This window comes from Monodelphis domestica, chromosome 5 (genome assembly GCF_027887165.1).
Source record: "Monodelphis domestica isolate mMonDom1 chromosome 5, mMonDom1.pri, whole genome shotgun sequence".
Lineage (NCBI taxonomy): Eukaryota > Metazoa > Chordata > Mammalia > Didelphimorphia > Didelphidae > Monodelphis > Monodelphis domestica.
Window position 1 is genome coordinate 258,269,460 of NC_077231.1, and position 22,379 is coordinate 258,291,838.

A 22,379-nucleotide genomic window follows, 5' to 3' on the forward strand; every position below is an offset into this window, starting at 1 on the left:
CAACAACAATGGAATAAAAACAAGTTTCAGTGACAAAGTCAATATTCACTTTCAATTTGATGTCAAAAAAATTATTTTAAACCCTTACCTTCCATCTTAGAATCAATACTGGGTATTGGTTCCAAGGCAGAAAAGCTGTAAGGGCTGGGCAATGGAGGGGTGTCACTCAGGAAGTGTTGGAGGCCAGATCTGAACCCGGGCCTGGCTCTCAATCCACTGAGTCACCTAGCTACCTAGTAATATTTTAAGGAAACAATGGACCAAAAGCATTCTTTCTTCTACTCGAGTAGAATTACTGTCAGCAATTTATACAACTAATTAGTTTTAATAATGAGTGAACACCTCTGTGGTGATTTAAAGACTAATAATGGACATGTTGGAGAGGTGGGATATGATGCTCTATAAGTCACTCATCTGTGGGATGAGGAGGCTGGACTCAAAGGGTGCTGAGGGGCTCCTGGATCGAGGGTCCTGCCCGTTACTTCCTCATCTCTGACCGGCCCTCACCCTTTTCCTTGTAAAGTGAGTGCCTTCCCGTAACATCTCCACATCACAGAGGAGTGAACTGGAGCTTGGAAGGGCTTGTTCTGGCTTGTCTGTGCCTCACACTGGGGCGGGGGGGGGACAAGCCCAGGTCTTCTTGCTTCCAAAGCTGACATTTTTTCCATCGATCCTCCGCCATCTTGCTCTGTCTTGGTGATGGCTGGAACAGTCTGTTCTTTCACTTCTAGACACGAAGCCATCCATGAACAAAAGTGGTGCTTGTCATCTTTCGGTTCTACTCCCAACTTCTCTTAGCCAACCCCTGGCCCCGCACAAAAGAAATGGAAGGAAACGTGGAAACGAGAGTGTATTGCCACACAACTCAAGCTGGTTTTTGTGCCCTCAAGTGAAGGTAATCCTGATACTTCAGGCGAGTGTTCTCCTGTATTTCAGCGAGTCTCTCCATGCTTTCCTCATGTTCCTTCTTCATCTCACCGTCGGTGAATCCCAAATATGCAACCTCCATTTACTAAAACCAACTGGCTGCCAAGAGGGACAGAGAGAAGGAGGAAGCACGATCAGCATATAGGTCTGGGGGTGGCTCAGGGGAGAGCCCCAGGCCTAGAATCAGGAGGACCAGGGTTCAAAATCTGGCCACAGACAGTCCCCAGCTGTGCAACCGGGCAAGTCTCTTAAGCCTGTCTGCCTGGCTCTTGTCCTTCTGTCTTAGAGTTCTTCTAAGACAGAAAGTAAGGGCTGAAAAAAAGGATAAACATCCGTCTCTTGTGAGCTGAAAGATGCAGCTGGATGATTAAATTTCAACTAACGAATACCTGAAGAGCTTCAGAGAAAAGGGAAACGCTTGGAAAGCAGACTTGTGCCTGCGCTTGCTTTCTGCCTGGATCTTCTGGAAATGTTGCTGGTTAGCACCGCCTGGAGCAATTCATAAGTAATCTTGAATCAAACTTTCATTATGCTTTGGCTTAATTCCCACAACATACAAGCAAACGACACTCGGGCCATTTACCCAACCAAGAGCACAAATCTTTCTCCTTGAAGCAGACGAAGAGATTCGCCATATTCTATTTCTGGCTTCCTGAGTTGTCCAACAGCGAGGCGAAAGTTCAGATGATTGGAAGGTCGCGAGCCGTGTCACCTTGCAGAAAGCAAGCGGCCGCTTCCTGTTGGAAGGGAGGAGGCTTCTGGGCTGCAAGCAGAAGGCCTGGCTTCTCCTCCCGCCAGCTGGCTTTGCCCCTGGTGCCTGGGGCTCCTCAGCCACAGCATGGGCCCTGGACGTACCGGAGGCAGCAGTCTACACGCAGTGGGGAGCACGTTTGGAGCCTCCAGGCCTGGGTCGGCGGCATCCTGCCACGGAGCCATCCTGGCTGGGGAGCCCTTGCCTGCTCACTGCTCTAGGCTGCTCTAGGCTGCCAAGAAGACGCTGAGCTGTGTCTGAAGGGAGCCCACGAGGGAGCATCCCAGGCTGGCCCTGACCCTAATGCCTGATGACCTCTCGGGGGTGAAGTCATGCGTAAACCAGAGAGCAGATCTGGGATATTCCCAGAATAGGCACTTATTTAAAGACTGACAATTATGGAAACAGAAAAAGAGCTTTGCATGTGGGGAGACACACATACACACACACGGCTCCAAAGATCTGGATTCGTGCCATCTGAGTCAGGGCGATCACTTCTGCACTCAGAAATCTCTTAAGGAGTCTTACAACATCCACCTTTAACCCTGAACGGAAGTCGATCTGGGGCTGAGTCACAGCATCTATGGTCTTGGCCTAGAAACAGGCCAGGCCTGAGGCTCTGGGTGTTTCCTCTTCACCAACTCCAAATAAGAATGATTTTCTGCAATAAGTATTGCCACAAAAGTTACGCTGGGTGACACTGACTTGCTGTTGGCCCTGGGAAAGTCACTTTCCTCTGTTTGCTTCAGTTTTCTCATCTGTAAAATGAGAGAAGAAAATGGCAAACCACTCCAGGATTTTAACCAAGAAAATCCCAAATGGGGTCACTAAAAATGACTGAACAGCAACAGAAAATACCACAGCTGTGTAAATTGGAGAGATGCTCCTGAATAAAAGATGATGAAATCTAGAAAATAAATTCCACATTAAATCTCACTTTGCAGTAAAGTTTAGTTACGTTCAGTGCAAGTTTTTCAACGTGGCAATATTCTAGGTGTCTAGAAAACAGACATTAAGCAGTCACTTGAAGTAGAAGAAGGTTAGTGCAGACATTCTGGAAGAAACTAAATACCATTTTGAATAACAAATTTATCAACAATTAATATTACCTTCTTCTTCTTTGATAATATAAGTGTACCAGCCACTGAGCAATAAAAGGCCATACAATAGCGAAGGTGAATGCACAAGGAGACATCTCAAACGGCCACCATGATGGTTTCTGAAAAAAGGAAAACAAACTTGTCAGCAATCAGCAAATGTTACAGTCCGACATAAAGCTGCATTTTGTATAGAGTGCACAACATTTGTAAAAGTGATCATGAAGTTTACATGTGTATTTCAGTCTTTGGTCCATATTATACAAAGCTCTTCTGGGATCAAAAAGTGTTGAAATGGGAAATAACACTTTATGAATTCATTGTAGCATTTCAAAATATCCATAAGAAAAGTCTCTTACCAATGAGGGAGGCCGGTTATCAGTCTGCAATGCTGATGATTTTGCCTACAAACATAAACAAAAGCAAATAAATGACATAGAAAAAGGAGTAATATGGCCGGCAATCTTAATAATTCATATTCAATGCTTGTCAGCTCCAGGACAGAGGAGTGGAGAGGAGAGGGAATGAACGTGAATCATGTAATCATGGAAAAATGAGTCTTAATTAATTTTAAAAAGAAAAAAGGGAAAAAAATTCATATTCAAAAAGCTATTAAACCCTACTAAAAAATACTTTGTTTAAACTGTAAGACAACATAATCCCTTTCTCCTAAGTTCCATCCCAGTTACTTGACCAGCCAGGCCAGGATTAAATCTTGAATAGCTCTTCATGTTTCTAGACTGGCAAGTCTTGAGCTAGCCCTCATGAAATACATTCTGTAGCCAGCAGAGCCTGCCATTCTGCTATTGTAAGGCGTGGATCTAAAACCCATTGGGAAGAGAGATGACATTTTGTATATTTTTTAAGCCCTGACCTTCCATCTAGAATTGATACTGTGTATCGGTTCTATGGCAGAAGAACGGTAAGGGCTGGGCAGCAGAGGCTAAGTGACTTGCCCAGGGTCACACAGCTAGGAAGTGTCTGAGGCCACTCTGGAACCCAGGACCTCCCATCTCTAGGCATGGCTCTCTATCCCCTGAGCCCTCTAGCTGCTCCCCAATTAATATTCATTTTCAAAAGCTAGCATGTCGCTGCTTTCTCTATGGGCTGCTTTCCTGAGTGGCAGGGCAGGGCCGGTCACTGACCCCTGAGTAGCCCTCTTCTGTCTCCAGCGCTGCCCCAGATCCAAGGAATGTGGCACCAGAAGATTTCTAAATCATCCAGTTCAAATCCTTCCTCGTTTTATGGGCGGAGAACCTGGGCGGAGGCCCAGACAAGTAGTCACTCACCAAAGCCAAAAGCAAAGCCCTAGCGAATGGCAGAAGGGCGGCCCAAGGCTGGCTTCCCGACTCCCGGGCCTGCTAGGCCTCTCTCTGGTCACTTTCCTTATCTTCCAAGGAACGGCAGGAGCATTCACAGGACGGGGCTCACCTTTTAACCCTATTTTATACGATTATTCTCTAACCAGATGGTCTGCCATCTCTGGTGGGGGCTCGGGAGAACATGTGGACCCTATCACTTCAGAAAACTTATGTGGAAAATTATTGTATATAATTGGTAAAATGAAATACCTTTTTCAACTTAAATATACGTATATACGTGTGTGTACATATAGAATTTGAACCCTGTGGATACGATGACTCGATGAGAAAACCCTGACGAAAAGGGCCTGTTCTGGGCCAGGTGTGCGCTAGGCACACTGGGATCACGGATGCAGAAGTGACGCGGCCCTGCGCTCCAGGAGCGGACAGTTAACACGGAGGGGAACAGCAGCTAGCAGAAGGATGTCTGGTCTGAGGAATCCAAGGGGAGATACAATGATTATGACCCATTGCTTCAGAGTCACAACAAACAGACTCTACGGAGCTAGATTTTACACTCTGCCTTTATCCTGGAGCCGGCATCAGCCAGGCTGGGCCGGTGATTTGGATCAGAAGGCAACAGGCAAAAAGGAAAACGATAAATGCTGGAGGGGACGTGGAAAAATTAGTACAATAATGCATTGCTGGTGGCGCTGCAAACTGGTCCGATCCTTCTGGAAAGCAACTGGACCTGTGGCCAAAGAGCGATGAAACGGTGCCTACCCTCTGCCCCAGCCACGCCACCGCAGGTCTGTATTTCAAAGAGAACAAGGCCCAAAGGGAAGGATCTGTGTGCACAAAAACACTGATGGCAGCTCTTCAAGCCCTGGAAAAGCACTGGGAATCAAGGGGCTGCCCATCAGCTGGGGAATGGCTGAACAAGTTACGGCGTACGATTGGGACGTAGCATGTACTGTGCCAAAAGAAATAACGAGCAGGATGGTTTCAGAAAAGCTGGGGAAGACCATACGAATGCGTGCAGAAGGGGCGCGGGCAGAGCTACGATCATCGGACACAGTAACGGCATTATTACAAGGATGATGCCGTAAACCACCTGGCTTCTCGGATCATACAACGATCCACGACGACTCCAAAGGGCTGATGATGAGACGCCATCTGCCTCCAGAAAGAGAGCTGATGAACTGAAGGCATCATTTTTTTCACTCCTTAATTTTCTTGCTTTTTTTTCGGCAACACGGCTAACGTGGAAATACACTTTACATGATTTCACATGTATCAATGACAGATCATTTCTTGCTTTCTCAATGGTTAAGGAAAGGGCAGAAAGGAGGGAGAGATTTCTAAAGGTAAGTTTTTTTAAAAGAATGCTAAAAATAAATAATAATTTTAATTTAAAGAATGCAATGAGACAACTTATGAACCATAAAATGTAATAAAAATGACTTTGCTAATAGCCAGTAATTAAAAGGATAGAGCTCTTAAGGTTAAAAGACAATTCAGATAAAAGGGTTACTTACTCCCTTCCCCTGAACACGCACCACGGCAACTGGCTGCCGGGTGACAAAGCTGAGTTTTCCACAGGAGATGGGAGTTCCAATAAAACCTCCAGTCCCCAGATTCCCAAAGGAGAGGCCGGCTCTTTGATTTTTCAGGCAACAAGGAAGCCAAAACAAATATGATCCCAAGGGAAGCTTTCCCGCCCCCGTAAAGCTGCGCTAAAACAGGTAGCAGCCTTCCCCAAAGTGAGGTCCGCTGGTCAGGCCACGAGGTGTTACTCATTCAAGGAAGGCTCTTGGTGCTGGGAGATTCTGGCTCAACAAGCGACAGTCACTCTAATGCTGCCGTGCCAGAAAAATATCACGTGGCCAGGGCACCTTTCAACCAAGAAGCTCCCGTTCTCATCCCCTTCCAACCACCTTCCTCTGCCATTGAACAGGGGAAGACTTAGACACTGATGGCACCAGGAATGATAATGCAGTTCACGGAGACAAACGTTATCAAGTGCCTACTGTGTCTACACAAAACACACTAATAGTCTACTTCCTGCCAAGACAGCAGCCTGAACAGGCTTCAACATACTGACTCTAAAAAACTCCTGAAAATTAAACAAAAAAAAAATTTCTTAAGCCCAAATTGTACTGAATGATATCAAGAAATCCAAAGAGCATCTTCTTCTACCCCAGAGCTGCACCCAAGATCAGCCGTCCTTCCTCCTAATCCTTCCCCAACCAAGCTAGCATCAAGGTACTGCTATGATTAAACTTATCTCAAGAGGCTGATTTTTGGGTAAAAAATAGAAGTTCATTGATTAGATCAGGTTTATGGGTTAGACCAGCATCATAACCAGTAAAGGGATACAGATCTCCACGGCTCTTTCATGTCATGGGGACAACCCAAGTTGGGTCAGTCAGGCTAATAAATAGATTTTTTAAAGCTCACTCATTATTCAGCTCCTTCCTTGACCAGAGAGGAGAGTGAGTGAGTTGGAAAGAGTTGCAAAGGGTTTTTTGCGTCTGCTGCCCTCTCTGGTTGGAGACAGAGAAATGGAATTAAGGCCTTAATAGCCTTATTGATTATTAATAACTTGGGTAGATACGGTAGATAGATAGTGATTATATTTAAGATAGTGAGAGTAGGAGAGTAGGTGAGGGCTTTGGCCTTGCAGAAGAGACTGTCCTCTGAAGCAGATAGATTTAGGGTTTTTTTTTTAGAGAAATGTAGTTAGGATTGGGATCCGAGATATAGTGGCAAGCTATTGTGAGATTACTTTCACTTTCCTCATCCCTATTTCCTATTCACATTTTCCTAATAATAAACTAAGTGTTTTGCATTTAATAAGCTGCACACTGGCTTTTGTTCAAACTCCTACCCTGTAAAATTTAACCCTTCACTTTATTCAGTTCCTTCCTTGACCATCCCAGAACATCTTTAATTGGTGAGAGCTTATTAAGAGGGTCCGTCAACCTATCCACTCCTTCCCATCCACATAGGTAGACAGGGCACACACAGAGGAAAAGAACCCTTCTCCCCTTCATTTATTACCCAAATTTTGTGGAAAAAGGAAGACATTCCTTGGGATTTCCAAGGACAAAGAAAACACAAACAGCCACAGACTAAATAGTATCTCTGACCCAGATCTCAGACACAGGAATACATCGTAATCCTCCCTAATATGTAGGAATTAATACAGCATATGAAAATAAATTCTCACAACAGAAAAAGCAGAAGGCTCCTCTAAGAAAGCCTCCAGAGAGCCAGGAAGCCTCAGAGTGGGGATCTTAAAAGCCCCAAGGATGAGTGGCAGACAGGAATCAGCATAGTGTCCAGCAGACAAGGCTGGGGTCACAGTGAAAAGACCCAGACAGCCCAGGCCTGGCGGCTCTTTGAGATGCCTGAAGATTCAGCACTCTGAACCTCAAAGACCCAGGGGAACGTCAAGATGTAGAGGTCGGTGCAACAACCTAGGACAAGACGAGTAAGGCTGAGCACGCCATCCCAAAGCCCAGCAGGCAGGGGAGCCTGGCCCCTGAACAAAGCTCCAGTTCAGAAAATGAAGCTGGAAAGGAGAAGATCTAAGAAAGCACTGACAAGTATCAAAAACCTAAACAGAACTGGAAGCAGAGAGTCAAAAGGAAAACTGGATTTTCCACAATGTTTGGAGGAAGAATAGCTTAAAAGAAAAAATGACTCAAGAAACTGAATCTCAGAAAACTAAATAAACCAAACCCAAATCAATGACTCCATGAGACCACAAAAAAGATTAGAGCAAAATGAAAAGACTGAAAAAAATATACAACATCTTGTAATGAAAACAAGTAACTTGGGAAATAAGTCAAGTAGGGACAAGTTAAGAATCACTAAAAATCAGTCCGTGAAAACCATAACCTAAAAAAAAGAAATAAACCTGAACCCTTTATTTCAAGAAATCGTAAGGGAGGGACAAGTCACTGAACCCCCCTTGTCTAGGCTTTATCGCTCTTCTGCCTTGGAACCAAGACACAGGATTGATTCTAAGACACCCGGGAAGGGTTTTTAAGGCTTACCTGATGGAGGAGCCGTGAGCTCCGCAGAGCAGGGGGCTGCCCAACACAGCTTGGCCACGCTGAGGAGGAGGGAAGGTCTGGAGGCTGTGCTGCACAGGAGTGCGGAGGGAGGAGCTCTGTGGCCCCGAGGCCCCACCACCCACATTAGCCAGAGCCAAACCTCCAGGAGCTTCTCTGCAGCGCCCCCTCGCTCCTGCCTCTACGGCCTGCTGTGGCCTCTGCCTGTCGTTCTCTGTCTCTCAGGGAGCAGGCACCTTAGCATCCATCCTGAGTCTTGGCTCCAGGGCAGAAGAGCCATAACGGTGAGGCTGGGGGGGGTTCAGTGACTTGCCCGCAGCTGCCCAGCTAGGAAGAGTCTGAGGCCAGATTTGAACCCAGGACCTCCCCTGGCTCTCCATCCCCGGAGTCATCCGGCTGCCTCCCCCCGTGGGTCCTTTCAGAGTCCACACACAGCGCGAGACGGTGCAGGGAATCAGAGGAAAAGCCTCACCTGGGATGCAGCCAGCGTCTCCAGCGTGTGCAGTCTCTGCAGGACGTTCTTCATATCTTCTTGCAGGCGCATGAGGGCCACTGCGATCTGCTCATTGAGGCTGCCCCCCGCTCCTCTGTCAGAGCCCCACCGTTCGCCGTCGCCTCCACTGCCCATGTGTCCGCTGGGAATCCCGTCCCCCAAGTGCTGCATCCGGTGGCCTAGGACAAAGGAGCCCAGAGGGGTGAGGAAGCTCCCTGTGCTCTAGCAGAACGCTTACTTTGGGTCTTGGGATCAGAGAGGAGCAGCAGAGGCTCACAGAGCTAGGAAGCGTCGGGCCCCCAACTCGAGGTTGGCTGGGGCTCTTTCCACTACAGGTACACAGTTATGCACAAATCTGAATCTCTATTCACGGGAACGGGAGAGGGGATGCCGGCCCAGGCCACAGAGCAGGCCCTTCTCAAGTCTCTTCTCAGCCACCCTCTTCCGGGACACAAGGAGCCCATGAGGCATGGACTAGGCAGGAGGACAAGCAAGGCCAGCCGGCAGAAATGTTTGCCACTGGGTGGAGGAATCTGGGTTTTAGAGGAGAGGCAACCCAAATGCAAAAACAGGTACTTGAGCTACGAGTTACTCATTAAAAATAGGCAGCATGCCCCCAATTCCCGCAGGCGGGCCGTCTTGGAGCACAGAGCGCCTGGATCCTGGAAGACTGGCTACAGGAGGGTCGGGGTGGGCAAGAAGAGCTCCGGAGCCGCTGGCACCTCGGGCCTTCCCCCACAGCAAGTGGGGCTGAAAACGACTTTTACATCAGAGTCGTTTCTTCCTCATCAAGAATTCAATCTTCCCTCATGATAGATAAAGAAAAAAATAATGTAGCTGAAACTTTGTGTTTGTGTCCGTATCGTATCACCCCTCTGGAAAATGGGCTTTCCTTTGATCTCTGTATCCTTCGTGTTTGGTGGAGAAGGTGCTAGTCTGCAAAATCAATCTGAAGATAACTAGAGACTCACTGAAATCAAATTCTCTTACTGTTCTATGGTTCAACGGTTGAGTGCCCCAAACTTGTGCACGGTGCAGGGGAACCACGCTAGACTTTAGATTCAAAAGATCTGGGTTCCATTTCTATCTCTGATTTTTACTAGCTCAGTAGCCAAGCAAGGAACCTAACCTCAATCTTAAGTTTCCTCATCTGTAAAATGAGCATAATAATATAATAATAATTATATGTATAATAATAATAATAATGTAGAATCTATAGAATCTATCCTCAAAGATGGTTGAAAGTGCCTTGCAAACTTTGAATTACTATAAATACGTTATTTATTATTTTAAAAAATAATTAATAGGTAGAGAACAATGAAAATGCTCTTGTCATCCAAGATGAGAACCCAGACTACTGTACTCATTTGGAGAATGAAAAAGAAAAGGGCGGCCCTGAGATCCAGGACCAAGAAATACTTTTTGAATTTACAGTGAAGTAACTTTAAGGCACGGATGAGAGAAGAATTGGAAAATCAAATCTTGTTTCCACCCTGGGAGGACAGGAAGGTGGTCACACACTGATAGTTCTGGGAAGTTGGGAAGGAAGAGGCTTGTGGTAACTGGATGAGAAACTTGAGTTTTTGATCTGTGGAGAAGACCCTCTGTTGGCTGGTGTGAGGACACCTGTTACTTCAAAGTCGACCCAAAAGGTATAGAGGAAGAACTGTCTCATCCTTTAAAAAAAAGCAAAACAACCTTCTGTCTAAGAACAAATACTAAGTATTGATTCTAAGGCAGAGGAGGGCTATGGGCTGGGCAGTGGGAGTGAAATCACTTGCCCAGAGTCACACAACTAGAAATTTAATGTAAATGAAAAGAAGATAAGATTGAAACTGAACAGCCCCAGAAGAGAGATGAAGAACCAGATCTCCCACCTTTCACTGGGGAGGTGGGGGGCTGTGAGTGTAGAATGTGACATACGCTGTCAGAAAAGGTTAGGTTTGGGTTAGTTTTGCTTAATTTCCCCCCCTTATTTATGAGGCTGAGGATGACTAGGGGAGAACAAGGGAGAAGACCATTTGACTATGGTACAGAAACAAAAAGCATCAATTAAACTTTCTAACATGTTTAACTTTGTATATAAGTTCTGATTCCTTTTTCTGAAATTCTAGACTCTAACCCAACCACTCCATTCTAGCCTCGACTCAGATCACTCCCCACTAGCCCAGAGGAGAAGACTTTTCCCCTCAAGAACATGACCTGGCCCAGATGGTGTGTCTGTGAATGATTTCCCTTCCCAATTCCCCAGATCCTTCTGGTCGGGCACTTTGAACATTTCTGTTTGTCAGTTCCCTAAAAGGTTTCTGCACAATTTTATATGAGAGATGCCCCACTTTCTATCTCCTCTAGAGTTAAACAGAGTGTTCTGTACTGCTCAGTGAAATCTGTTTTCAGATGGCAAATACAACAGTCTCAATACCTCTTTCTCGAGTCAGGCGTTAACTATCAACTCAACAGCAGTTTTGAGAATAGACAATTTGAGAAGGAAAAAATGTGATCTGTACCTCTCCCCCTTCTGACACTAGAGAATTCCTCCTTTTCCCCACCGCGCTTCTCTCTCTGGGGTGCTCCACTATTGGTTCTGCCATCTTCTCCTCCATGTTTGACTTCTCCTTTTCCTTCCACAGCGATCATCTGCAGACTAGAATTTCCGGAGGCAATGCAAACTTCTTCAGGAAGACCAGAATTTTCCAAAAGTTGACTGTGATCACCTCCCACATAATTAGATGAATATCTAAATGGTCCTTTGTTTGATGAAAGGATTTCTGAAGACTAAAAATCAAAAATAGCATTTTGTTAAAATAATGCTCCATAAAATGTTCATGTTTATATGAAGACAAATAAAAATTTCCCCAATTAATTTTCAACTTGATGAAAGTCTCACATATTGACATTTTTTCTTGGATAGACATATTAAGGATTAGGACCAGATTTTAAACTTCATTATGCTGGCAGGAAATTTTAAAAGCATGCAAAAATATCATCTATTAACAAATAATTATTTACAATTTTTAATTTAATTTTTTTGATGGTTCACATATCCTAAACAATGAGATTATTTTTTGAAAACTTATTTTTACAACAATTCAGGGATGGTAATCAAAATTTCAGATAATGTAATTCTGACAACCCATTGATGATTTATTATAAAAATATATAATTCGTTCTGTTATTTGTAGGTAGAGAAAAAACTTGCTGATTTTAAAAGCATGAAATTTTGTAATCAAAGCACTATACTTGGCACATAGCAATCATCTAATAAATGTTTACCAAACAAATAAAGGAATGAGTGAATTTTTCATATCTCTTAAAGTAAGATTTTTAAGAGAAAAATCAGATTTCTGTAGAAAAAGTATTTTAATAGTGAAATGTTACTATTTTAATTTTTTTTACTTTTTAAAAATTTAATTCATTATAATATAGAACATATAAAACTAATATATAATTAATTAATTAAAAATAATAAAATTAACTAAGGTTAATTTTAAACTGAAGACATTTAACACAATTAAATAGACAAAGGCCAGAAAAAAGGCCATATTTATAAATCACTGTCACACACAAACATATAGTTACCATCCCAAGCCACACAAGTCTTTTGCTATGTTATCCAAGGTTGGAAGAGAAACTGAAATCTATTATATCTTTTAAAAATTAAAAATGTGGACTTCCTAGTAAGGTAAAGGACCAAAACAGATTATTTATAACCTTTAAAATCACCATTTAGTTTGTTTAAGTTTAGAATAGAACTTCTAGACAGGTAATCCATGTCACTGAATAGTAATAGGACCTCTTTCGTTTGTAAGCTTTGGCAATGTAGAAACTGTTAATAATCCCTCCAGAAACTAAACTTCAGCCTATGAAAGAGTAATTGGGCTGAACTCTGACTTTGAAATAAGATTCATTCATTTCTTCGTCTGAGGGACTTGATGGAAGTGTCATACAAATCTTGAAGAAAAGAATGTACCCATGATGTAGGGTCTTTACAGTGTATAAGATCTAAAGGAAAGATGGGGTTAGAGCAATGTCAACAGGAACAGAGTAAAAATGTTATTAGAAAAACAAAGAATTTTCAAATCTCAGAGGGAAAATTCTATGCTTTTATGACAAAAACACAAAAAGAAAAGATTTCTAGTTGTCTGACAGGGAGATCTGTGTGAGATGAGAAGACACAAAACCCCCAAAGTCCAAAGAGTATACAAAAACTCAATTCGATGAAGCATTTATGGAATGAAATGTCACACTGGGCACTGAGTCTAATCCTAAAAGTCACTTTAGAAGGAGCAGAGCTAATGGAAGAAGAGACAGAGCCAAGACTGCCTGTTGAACAGGCCATTCTAGAATTATTAAGGAGGGGAAACCAACTGGAATTAGTCCTGAAGAGAAAACGGGAACTGACGTGGGGGACAATTTGTGTGCATAGCCACGTTGAGAGAGAGCCAGTCTCACAATCCTTGAACTGGAAGGGGAAAACCAGAGACCAACTAAGTACCTGAATGAAGTTTCTGTAACCTCCCCAACAAGTCAGCCTGAAGACCCTCCAGTGAATGGGAATCCCAGATGTCTTCCCAAGACGCCTCCTTCCACTCTGGTATAGCTCTGACTGTTAGGAACTAAAGTCACTTAAATGTACTATCATCCAGCTCCCCCTAGCCTATTGCTCCATGACTGTGTCCAAATGATGAAATGAATGAAAAACTGCCAAATGGTTTGATGAGAGTAACCTCCATCGTCATTAAAATATTGCTCTGATTTAACAATCTAGCAAACCTGTCAAGAGTGAAATGAGGTTAGTTTGGCATCCTAAACCTGTGCTTGCTCCTAATAACCATCTTCTTTTCTAATTCTATAAAAAAAGGTTTTTGGTAGTTTGATAGGTAGTAATTAGTGTAGGTAGGAGTGTCATTTTTACTATATTAGTTCATCCTGCCCATGAACAATTCATGTTTTTCTAACTGTTTAAATCTAGTTTTATTTGTGTGAAAAGTATTTTGTTGTTGTGTTCATATAATTCCTGAGTCTGTCTTGGTGGATAGATTCCCAAATATTTTATATTACTTAGAGTGATTTTAAATGGAGTTTCTCTTTCTAACTCTTGCTGCTGATTTTTAATGGAAATAAACAGAAATTATGATGATTTAATTAAGATGATCACCATCTTCTTTTCAATGAGTTTACATATAATTGATTTAATATTTCTTTCTAGGATTTGGCTAGTAGTTAAGATCCAGTTTATTAATGGGCAGTTTTCAGAATCTATCTTTTTCCCTTTAGAGAGAAATGGAAAAAACATCAACCTGATTCCAGATTTTTATAATTTTTCAGTTTTCTATGATTTCCCAAATAACAGATAGTGGTTCAAAGGCTGTGTCCATAAATCTTTTTTTTTTTTTAATTTTAACTACTCTGGAAGGTATCTGGGTGTGGAAATCTAAACTCACTTTGATAGGTGGATCCCCTCTTACTATGGATTTTTCAACCATCTTGGTATTCTTCCATGCTAGTATTCTAGCACTTGCTCACAGAGCTGTATTTCCCCTCCCCAAATGGTTTTCTAGATTCTCTTATGTTCCCCTTCTCAGTGTTCATTTTTCTGGGCTGAAGAACTTTAATCTCTGTAGTCTTTGCAAAGTGTGCTTTGGACTTTAGGTTATTAGGGGAAAATCAGATGTCTGGGATATACCAATAACTTTGAGGATGATATCAAGGAGGAAAATCATGCATTTCTCCAAAATGTCCTCAGCACTTTGATCAAAAACAGAATAACTTGGGTGGATGAATCACGTAGCTAGTTCAATACAGAAAATTTTATGTTCTTATTACTGAGCCACAGAGACGAACAGGATACAATGACAAGTGGCAAATTAATCATTGAAACAGAAACAAAAATCAAAAGTCAGAAAGAAACTAAAATAGCTCACATTTATCCTGTACTTAAAAACACGTAGTGTTTAATGGACATGATGTTTGTTACTCTATTAGCTAAAATCCAAGGGGCACAATGGTGTCAAACACACAGGCCATACACCATTGCATCCTGAACCAAATTAAAATGTAATTGGGGGAGGGGAGGAGCTAAGCAGCTCAGTAGATGAGAGCCAGATCTAGAGATGGGAGGTCCTGGATTCAAATTCGACCCCAGACACTTCCTAACCCGCATTGCCTAGTACTTAGCACTCTTCTGCCTTGTAACCAATATGTAGTATTGATTCTAAGATAGAAGGTGATGGGTTTTAAAAAAAAAGTATCAGAACTTTATTAGGAAAAACCTGAAAAATTCAAATAAATGTAGGTAACTATAATAAGACAATTAGTCCTTCAGCTGCTTTCAGAGATCACAAAACAGGAATTCTGGATAAGAAATGTATGATTAGATTTTTTTAAAGAAGTTTCTGTCCTGAGTTGTGTGACTCTGAGCAAGTCACTTAACCCGCATTACTTTGCTCTTACTGCTCTTTTGCCTTGGAACCAATATACAGTATTGATCCTAAGACCTTGGAAGGTAAGGGTTTTAAAAAAAGATTTTGCAAATATTACCTTTTATTCTGAATTTCAATCATTTGAAGAGACAAGCTGGGAAACGTGATTATTAATTACACTGAAAATTAAAGTCTAAGTCAAATGTTTTGGGAGTTGTGCAGATATTCCTCAATGTTTCAAAACAATTATTTGCCTTTTTAAGAAGTTGGCTCCTATAAACTTAAGTTGGGCATATAGTTGGGATCTGTATCTTAAAGAAGTCATCATCTCTTTAATGCATATGTTCCAGAATATTTAACAAATTGAGGATTCTGGAGAATTTAAATAATTCTCAGAGAAACAAAAAAAATTAAATTATTAAATGATAATAAGATGCAAATAATTTATAATTTGAAAGGTATGTTTTCAAAGTGATGAACAGATGCTATGCATTTAATTCTTGATAAACCACTTTGAAAACTTACCTAACAGAAAATGTCATTTTTTTACCTCTTCTTGTCCAAATTGCTCCATAGAGTCACAGTAAACTTCACTGTCTGAATCACTTGTCAAATGCTGAATTCCAGAAATATCTTCAATATGATCATCATATGTGCCTGAATGTAATTAACAAATGCTAATTTAGTATGACAGTGTTCTAAGGGAAGGAAAATGCATTAATTAAATTATTGAAAGATCTCATTTAAAACCTAATAATCTTCAAATTTCCAAATAGAAAAAAAAAACCTATAGATTTACTCACATCAAATTAAAACCATTTTTTCACTTATGAACATGTTACACCTATTCAGATCTGAGAAGGACTTTTGCTTTTTTTTCTTCTAGTGGTAGTGATAGATAAACCACCATCTCTTATTTACTCATTCTTATGACACATTTGGGAGATGGCTGGCTAGATTCAGAATTGTAGTTTGGGACTAGAAAACAGAAGGAAATTAACCATCTTATGACTATGGCCCATACATAGCAATGCACTGGGATATTCTGATACTATGAAATAAATCCTCAGTGTGTCACGATGCCTTAGAGAGGCGTGTTTTCCTTTTGTAATAAGACAGACACCAACAGATACCTAAGCTACCAAAATGCCTCCCTGGTAGGGATCAGTGTCTCTCCCACACACAATCAAAGTTGGCCTGAGTTGTGTGGGGTTTTTTGGGAGGAGTGCCAGACTCAAACAACTGAGTCTGAGCCTGACACTTACTAGTTGTGTAACTGTGGGTAAGTTTAAGCTCTCTGAGCCCGTTTCCTTAGTGGTAAAATGGGGATAGCACCAGCCTCAAGGGTTGTAGCGAGGCTCAAATGAAATAATATGCATAAAACATTTTACAAGTTTTGAAGCAAAATTTGAAAGGTAGAAAGAAGGGAGGCTGGCCTGCTAAGTCCATCAAGGAGACCTGTCAATAAAGTCTCACCTCTTAACACATACTCCCTAATGGTGTGACCTCAGGGAAAGTTATTTAAGCTCTCGAGGCTCCAGGCCACTCTCTAAGACTACAAGTGGCTGATCTACTTATGTGGTGTGATTTCCTTCCTGGAAGCTCCTTATCTGATGAAATTATATATTTAGACAAATATCTCTGTCAATAATTCATTATAGAATTAAGAAATTTGTTTTCTGGAACTATTTCCATATAGCAATTTTACTAATACCTAAAATACCTAAATTTAAAAAAAATTAATTTAATTTTTTACCAATAACCTGTAATAACAAATTTCCACATAAATTTTCCAAAGTTATATAATCCAAATTATCTCTCTCCCTCCTTTTTCTCTCCCCCCCCCCAAGCTAGCAAGCTATTTGATCTGGGTTATACATGTATTGTCATGCAAAACATATTTCCATATTGTTTATAAAATACCTACATTTTTGATGAAGTTATATGAGTTGAAGATAACATAGTATGTGAAGTAAAGTATAAATATACAACTCCTTAGTTGAATTAAGCAGGAAGGCACAAACCCATTTCTCAAATACTACTGGCTCCCAGGTAGAGAACTCAATTTATGAAATTATATTTTATTTCCTACTGGGAGAACAAAACAGCAGTTGGAAAGTTAATAAGAAGTTCAGAATTACAATGGCTACAGAGGGATGGGAGCCAAGAGCAAAAGTAAATAACCACAAAGGTTATGTTTTTAAATGTTACACAATTGCAAAAAATCTTGCTTCCCAACTCCTCAAATGAAAACATTTTTTAGCCTGGCCCCAAACACTATTAGTTTTCAAGGCTACAATGTAATCAATATCTTACATGTGGATTCATGAAAACTGTGGAGGATCTCTTGGAAATACTTCATTAACAATCTAATACTATATACATTTAAAAGTAATAACATAGTATTTTTTCTGTCTAGAATTCAAACTTATGTAAATTGTCCAAATTAAGTTTTAATTTATGTGCAATTTTTCTTCAAAAATGACCATGAAATTGCTGAATCTTAAGGTAACTTGAAACTTGCCTAAGGAAAGTGAATACAGATTTAATGGTGGTGAATACCTGGATGGATGCCGACAGGAGTTTGTCCAGTTTGTTTTAAGTCTGGGTCCACATTCTTCACTTCCTCGGTGCTTGTGGCATTTAGGGAAGAATTGGCATGAATATCATCCGGTACATCTTCAAGAAGGCTGTCTTTGTCATAACCGTTGGTGAAAACAATTTCCAAGTCTTTATCGTCACCTGGCTCTGGCATCACTTTCTTACCTTTTATTCAGAAAAGAAATGAAGTACAAGTCAGTCGGTGAGCTTTTGACCATCCTTCCCTCGTGAGCGTTCTCCGCATTCACACTCTCCTCTTACAAGCAGGAGTTGTCATCTCCCCTGAGCCTTCCTAGCAAGCTGACCATTTGCTAGCCTTCCCTTTGGCAGGAAACGTTTCCTTGTCCTCCGAACAGATAACGGCGAGGCACTAGACACAGTGAATTCCTTTGAGGGCAGGAATAGGGTAGCATTAAAGTATAAAGCGGTTCCTTATAGCTCCGGAGCACGGAAGCTCCTCACGTGCGCGAAGTTGCCGGACGGCTTCACAACTCCCCCGCCCTCCTCTGTGTCCTTGAGAACCTGCCTTCGCCGTTCCAGGCAGAGGACGGCCCTCCTCTAAGCATCTGGGCTCGCGAGCAGGCTGTGCGAGCTCCTCCAGGCCTCCACTTCCAAGTATGGTATTTGGACCACGTGGAAATCTCACATGCACGCATCACCGGGAAGCCTTTTCTAAGGATGCACTTTTAGTGGTCTAAATCCACGTTTAGGAGTCTAAATCCAAATGCAATCCTCAGTTTCCCTAAGTCTTCCAACTCACCACACCGTATCCTGTCCTATCCCGTCCTACCCTTTTGTAGGAGACATTTCCTCATAATCAGAAAAGGTAAAGGTTAAGCACTAGACAAATTAAATTCCTTTGAAGTAAAAGAATAGAGAAGCATTAAAAGTATAATCAGAGATGGATTTGATTAATGTCTAAGAAAAATGATATCTAAGTGAAAACTAATTTGTATAATTCAGGCAAGTTTGTATTATAGACTACTTAAAAAAGAATACAGTTTTTGGTACGTTTAAGTCGCAGAGTAACAATAAACGATTAATAAACCTTTTCCAAGATGATGTCTTCCTAGGTAGGTAGGTCTCCTTTCTTAAATAATGTGTACTAGCAATTGGCAGCCATACTAAAACTACACACTGTGTTAAAGTCCTTTAAAAAGTTTATTCTCCTAAATATATAACATCTCCCCATTGCAATCTTCATACTATTCATTTAATAAATCTTTTATTCAAAGAGACTGAAAAGCTAATCTTTAGCCTAACCGAATTCTGAATTAGTAAGCTGTGAACTCATGAAGTTTTGAGATTTTCCTGTAGCACTTTCCACATGTGTTCTGCAAAAGGTAACAGATAAAGAAATATCTCTATTTTTTGTCAATTCACAATTTTGAGTGGGGGCTGGAAGGTGGGGGGGGGGGCGACAACTTGTTGTAGTATAAGTTCCTGGTGAGGAACAACTTCTACCAACAAAGAGCAGAACTTCTCTTGCACTCATAATCTTTGGGAAATGCTTAACTATAATTTTAAAATATCCCAATAGGCTGCAAACAAAATTTAGAAAACTTTTATCCTAGTCATATAAACAGAATTAAAATGTAGACAAGAGCGTAGTAAAAGAAGGCAGGCTATTATGCTCTTGAATCTGTTAACACGGCCTAGAAACAACCTTTCCCTACTGCCACTCCTCCCGAGATTCTCCTGGTACGCCAGGAGGAGATGCCCTGGCCCAGAATGGCTCGGCCCTCCTTGGCCAGCATTGTTCCATAACTGATAATGTCCTCATCAGCAGAAAGCTAGCCCGTGTCAACTGGGACTGTGAAGTAGGTGAATCAGGGAGGCCTTCCTGTTTTCTTCCTCTCTCTAATCTGTTCTTCTTATTCACTTGCCCAGGAGTCCAAGCACTTAGGTGTCCTTGTGCTGTTTCCTGGTTACTCACTGAAATGTTCCCCTATCCAGACTCTTCCCCACTATTAAAACTTCTGTCCTGTAGCTCATTCTTCTTGCCTTCCCTTCTCTTACCCTAATAAACTAATTCTCAATAAGGAATTGGTTCAGATAGGCCTAATATTTTTCCCTACTATATATACATACAGATCATAGAAACATCCATACTATTTTTGTACTATAAAATGCTATATTTCCAACTTCTATGTCTTCCCTTTGAAATTCACTATATTTGCACATGCATGTACATATATATGTACACACATATACACATGGAGTCACAGACATGCATTTTAACACAAAAGGATACACTCCTTAATCCAAAAGAATTCTTTTTTCTAATGGTGGCATTTCAGGGACCATGGAGGGCCAGTGGCTGACTTCTCTTTGGATTAAGGGATTTTTCTCAAGCACTCCCTCCATTCTAACCATAAATGTTCCTTCAGTGAGAGGCAGCAGTCTCCCCTCTTCTGCAGATGCATGAAGCTGGCCCTCATTAGCATGGGAATTCTGGTCAGTTTGGGTTTGTAGCTCACATGACAGGTGGTGATCAGACATACACTCCCAGATGACGCTGAATTGCTAGAACAAACAATTTGAAAACGACCACTCTTACTCTGCTTTGCTTCTTTGACTTCTTCTTGGGCCTCTTCTTCCTCAGACTCGGCGCCACTATCACTGCTTTCAGCTTTCCCATTTACAGTTTTGACATTTGGAGTGGAAGACAGAACATTGCCCAGATCTAAAATATAAAAGATGTTTAATTTAATATCCCCAACCAAAATGCTTCGTCACTAATTCTGTAACAGTCTTTAAGAATGGCCAGTGATGGTGATGCATATTACAAAATCTTTAACAATTATATAAGGGATTGCATTCTTTCTTTTTTTCTATAAAATACTACATTTGAAACTTCCTTTTTCATCTTTTTGGGGTTTACAATATGAATACCCCCAAAGGAAGAATACTTACAAATTAATCATTCTCTTTAAAGTCACTAATTACGTCTGTAATATGTCATGCTGCTGACAACGAAAATGCAGATCACTTGTAGCAATACTATAGTGAAGGCTGTATTCAGAATCACATTTAACGCTGTTTAAGGTTAGATTCTTTTTTCTACTCACAAGTTACCTTCAAAAGTGAAATTTCTTTGATGAATTCTACTGAAGGACTTTCAACTAACTGGTAAAGGAACCGAAGCCTCCCAGGGCCTAACTTATTCCATGGCAGCAAGAGGTGGTTATGGAAGCATCTTAACTCCTGCAATTCACCCTACATAGGTAGCAGCCTTGCAACCTGGAACAAGCAGGTAAAGTACACAAAGCTTTAAGCTAAATAGGCCAAATTTCCCTTAGGCGAAAGCATCTCAGAGAGCCACATTTACTATTGGGTCGAATACAAAATAACTTCTGCTGACAACAGGAAGAGGCCATCAACATTATGGTTTGTGGAAGTACATCGGGGATCCCTACATGATGCACATATCATACTAGTGGAAAAGAGCTACGAGACAAATAAGCTGGCTGTTTGAGCATCACTTTTAATAAGATCCATTTAATAATAGTAAGACTATTCAGCAAAGAGCCTCAAGATTTTGTGAAAATTAAAAATAGTAAAAACTACACACAAAGTGGAAGCGACGGTGTATTTTTACCCACTTCACTTTGTAATTATAAATATAATATTTCAAAGCATTTTAAGTTTTCTGAATAAAGTTTCATATGAATTCAAGCTACTACTGTACTATTATAGAATAGGAACCGTCAAAGAGATGGACACTATTGAAAAGTCTCCTGTTTTGTCTTCTCAGATTTGGTCCCCGCTCTCCCTTCTTTAGTCTTCCCACATCTACTCATGCAAGGATAAGGGAAGAGTCAGCATAGGAGAGGGCAATAGGAAGGATACAACTGAGATCCTGACTAGAAAGTCTCGAACTCAATTGTTTTGGGAGCTATGAGTCCCTATCACCAAGCTTTGGAAAGCAAATACTAGTGAATATCCCTTTTCAGAACTGTTTCCAGTAACCTGCTCTGCTCTCTGCCCCAGCTCTGAAAAAGCCCAAACTGTAAAACAAGACTAAGTGATTTCTAAATGGATTCCTGAAAAACAGCTGAGAGGGGGCAGCTTCATTTAAACACATCTCAGACCTGAAAATGCATAAGTCTGGTGGGGGTGGAGTGGAGTGGAATATAATCTATGGAAAATGGAAAGATTCTTGAAGAAATGTGATCATTTCCAATTTTAATGGCATCACTACCGAAAAGCTCCTGTCTCCTAATATGATGAAAAGGGGGCTCAAACTGGTGTCAAAAGGGGTTCAAATCCTGACTCCAGCCATGCACAGTTCAGTTCACTTCTGAGCTCTGTACAACTGAGCTCTCAATGCTCTTCACACTACTCAACTTGGAGATCGGTGGCCAGGAAGACACTTAGTGCTAGCTGCACAATTCAGTTTCAAACATCAAACATCTCAGCACCAATACAAGGCCACCACCCACAACACAGCACTCTTCAGACATAAAGAGCTCATTTCTCTCATAAATACTTTGAAGTGTGGCTACTTGGTAGCCTTTCTCTGTATGCCGTACACACCATAAGTCTGGTGTACCATTGCTGATTTTATCTTTTTGCAGAGCCCTGGAATGAGTCCATAATAAATGAGCAAAGACTCCTTTATTTATTTATATGTACTGGAAATGAAAAGACCTATCTACTCAATCACTAATTCCACTTCCTGAAACACTTCAGTGTTCCTTTG

The 22,379-nt window shown here is 41.3% G+C and overlaps 1 protein-coding gene across 4 annotated transcripts in view; it reads right to left on the minus strand.

The window, feature by feature from the left end:
• ACBD5 (acyl-CoA binding domain containing 5) overlaps positions 1–22,379 on the minus strand; it is a 49,629-nt gene that overhangs the window by 6,311 nt on the left and 20,939 nt on the right. For all 4 annotated transcript variants that reach the window (XM_056800076.1, XM_056800075.1, XM_016426335.2 and 1 more), the window contains 7 exons: positions 20,235–20,360; positions 17,636–17,839; positions 15,624–15,730; positions 11,159–11,426; positions 8,631–8,830; positions 3,135–3,179; positions 2,788–2,897 (listed from right to left, as the gene is read on the minus strand). In XM_056800076.1, coding sequence (XP_056656054.1) covers positions 2,788–2,897; positions 3,135–3,179; positions 8,631–8,830; positions 11,159–11,426; positions 15,624–15,730; positions 17,636–17,839; positions 20,235–20,360 — 1,060 coding nt within the window. The remainder of the gene's footprint in view (positions 1–2,787; positions 2,898–3,134; positions 3,180–8,630; positions 8,831–11,158; positions 11,427–15,623; positions 15,731–17,635; positions 17,840–20,234; positions 20,361–22,379) is intronic.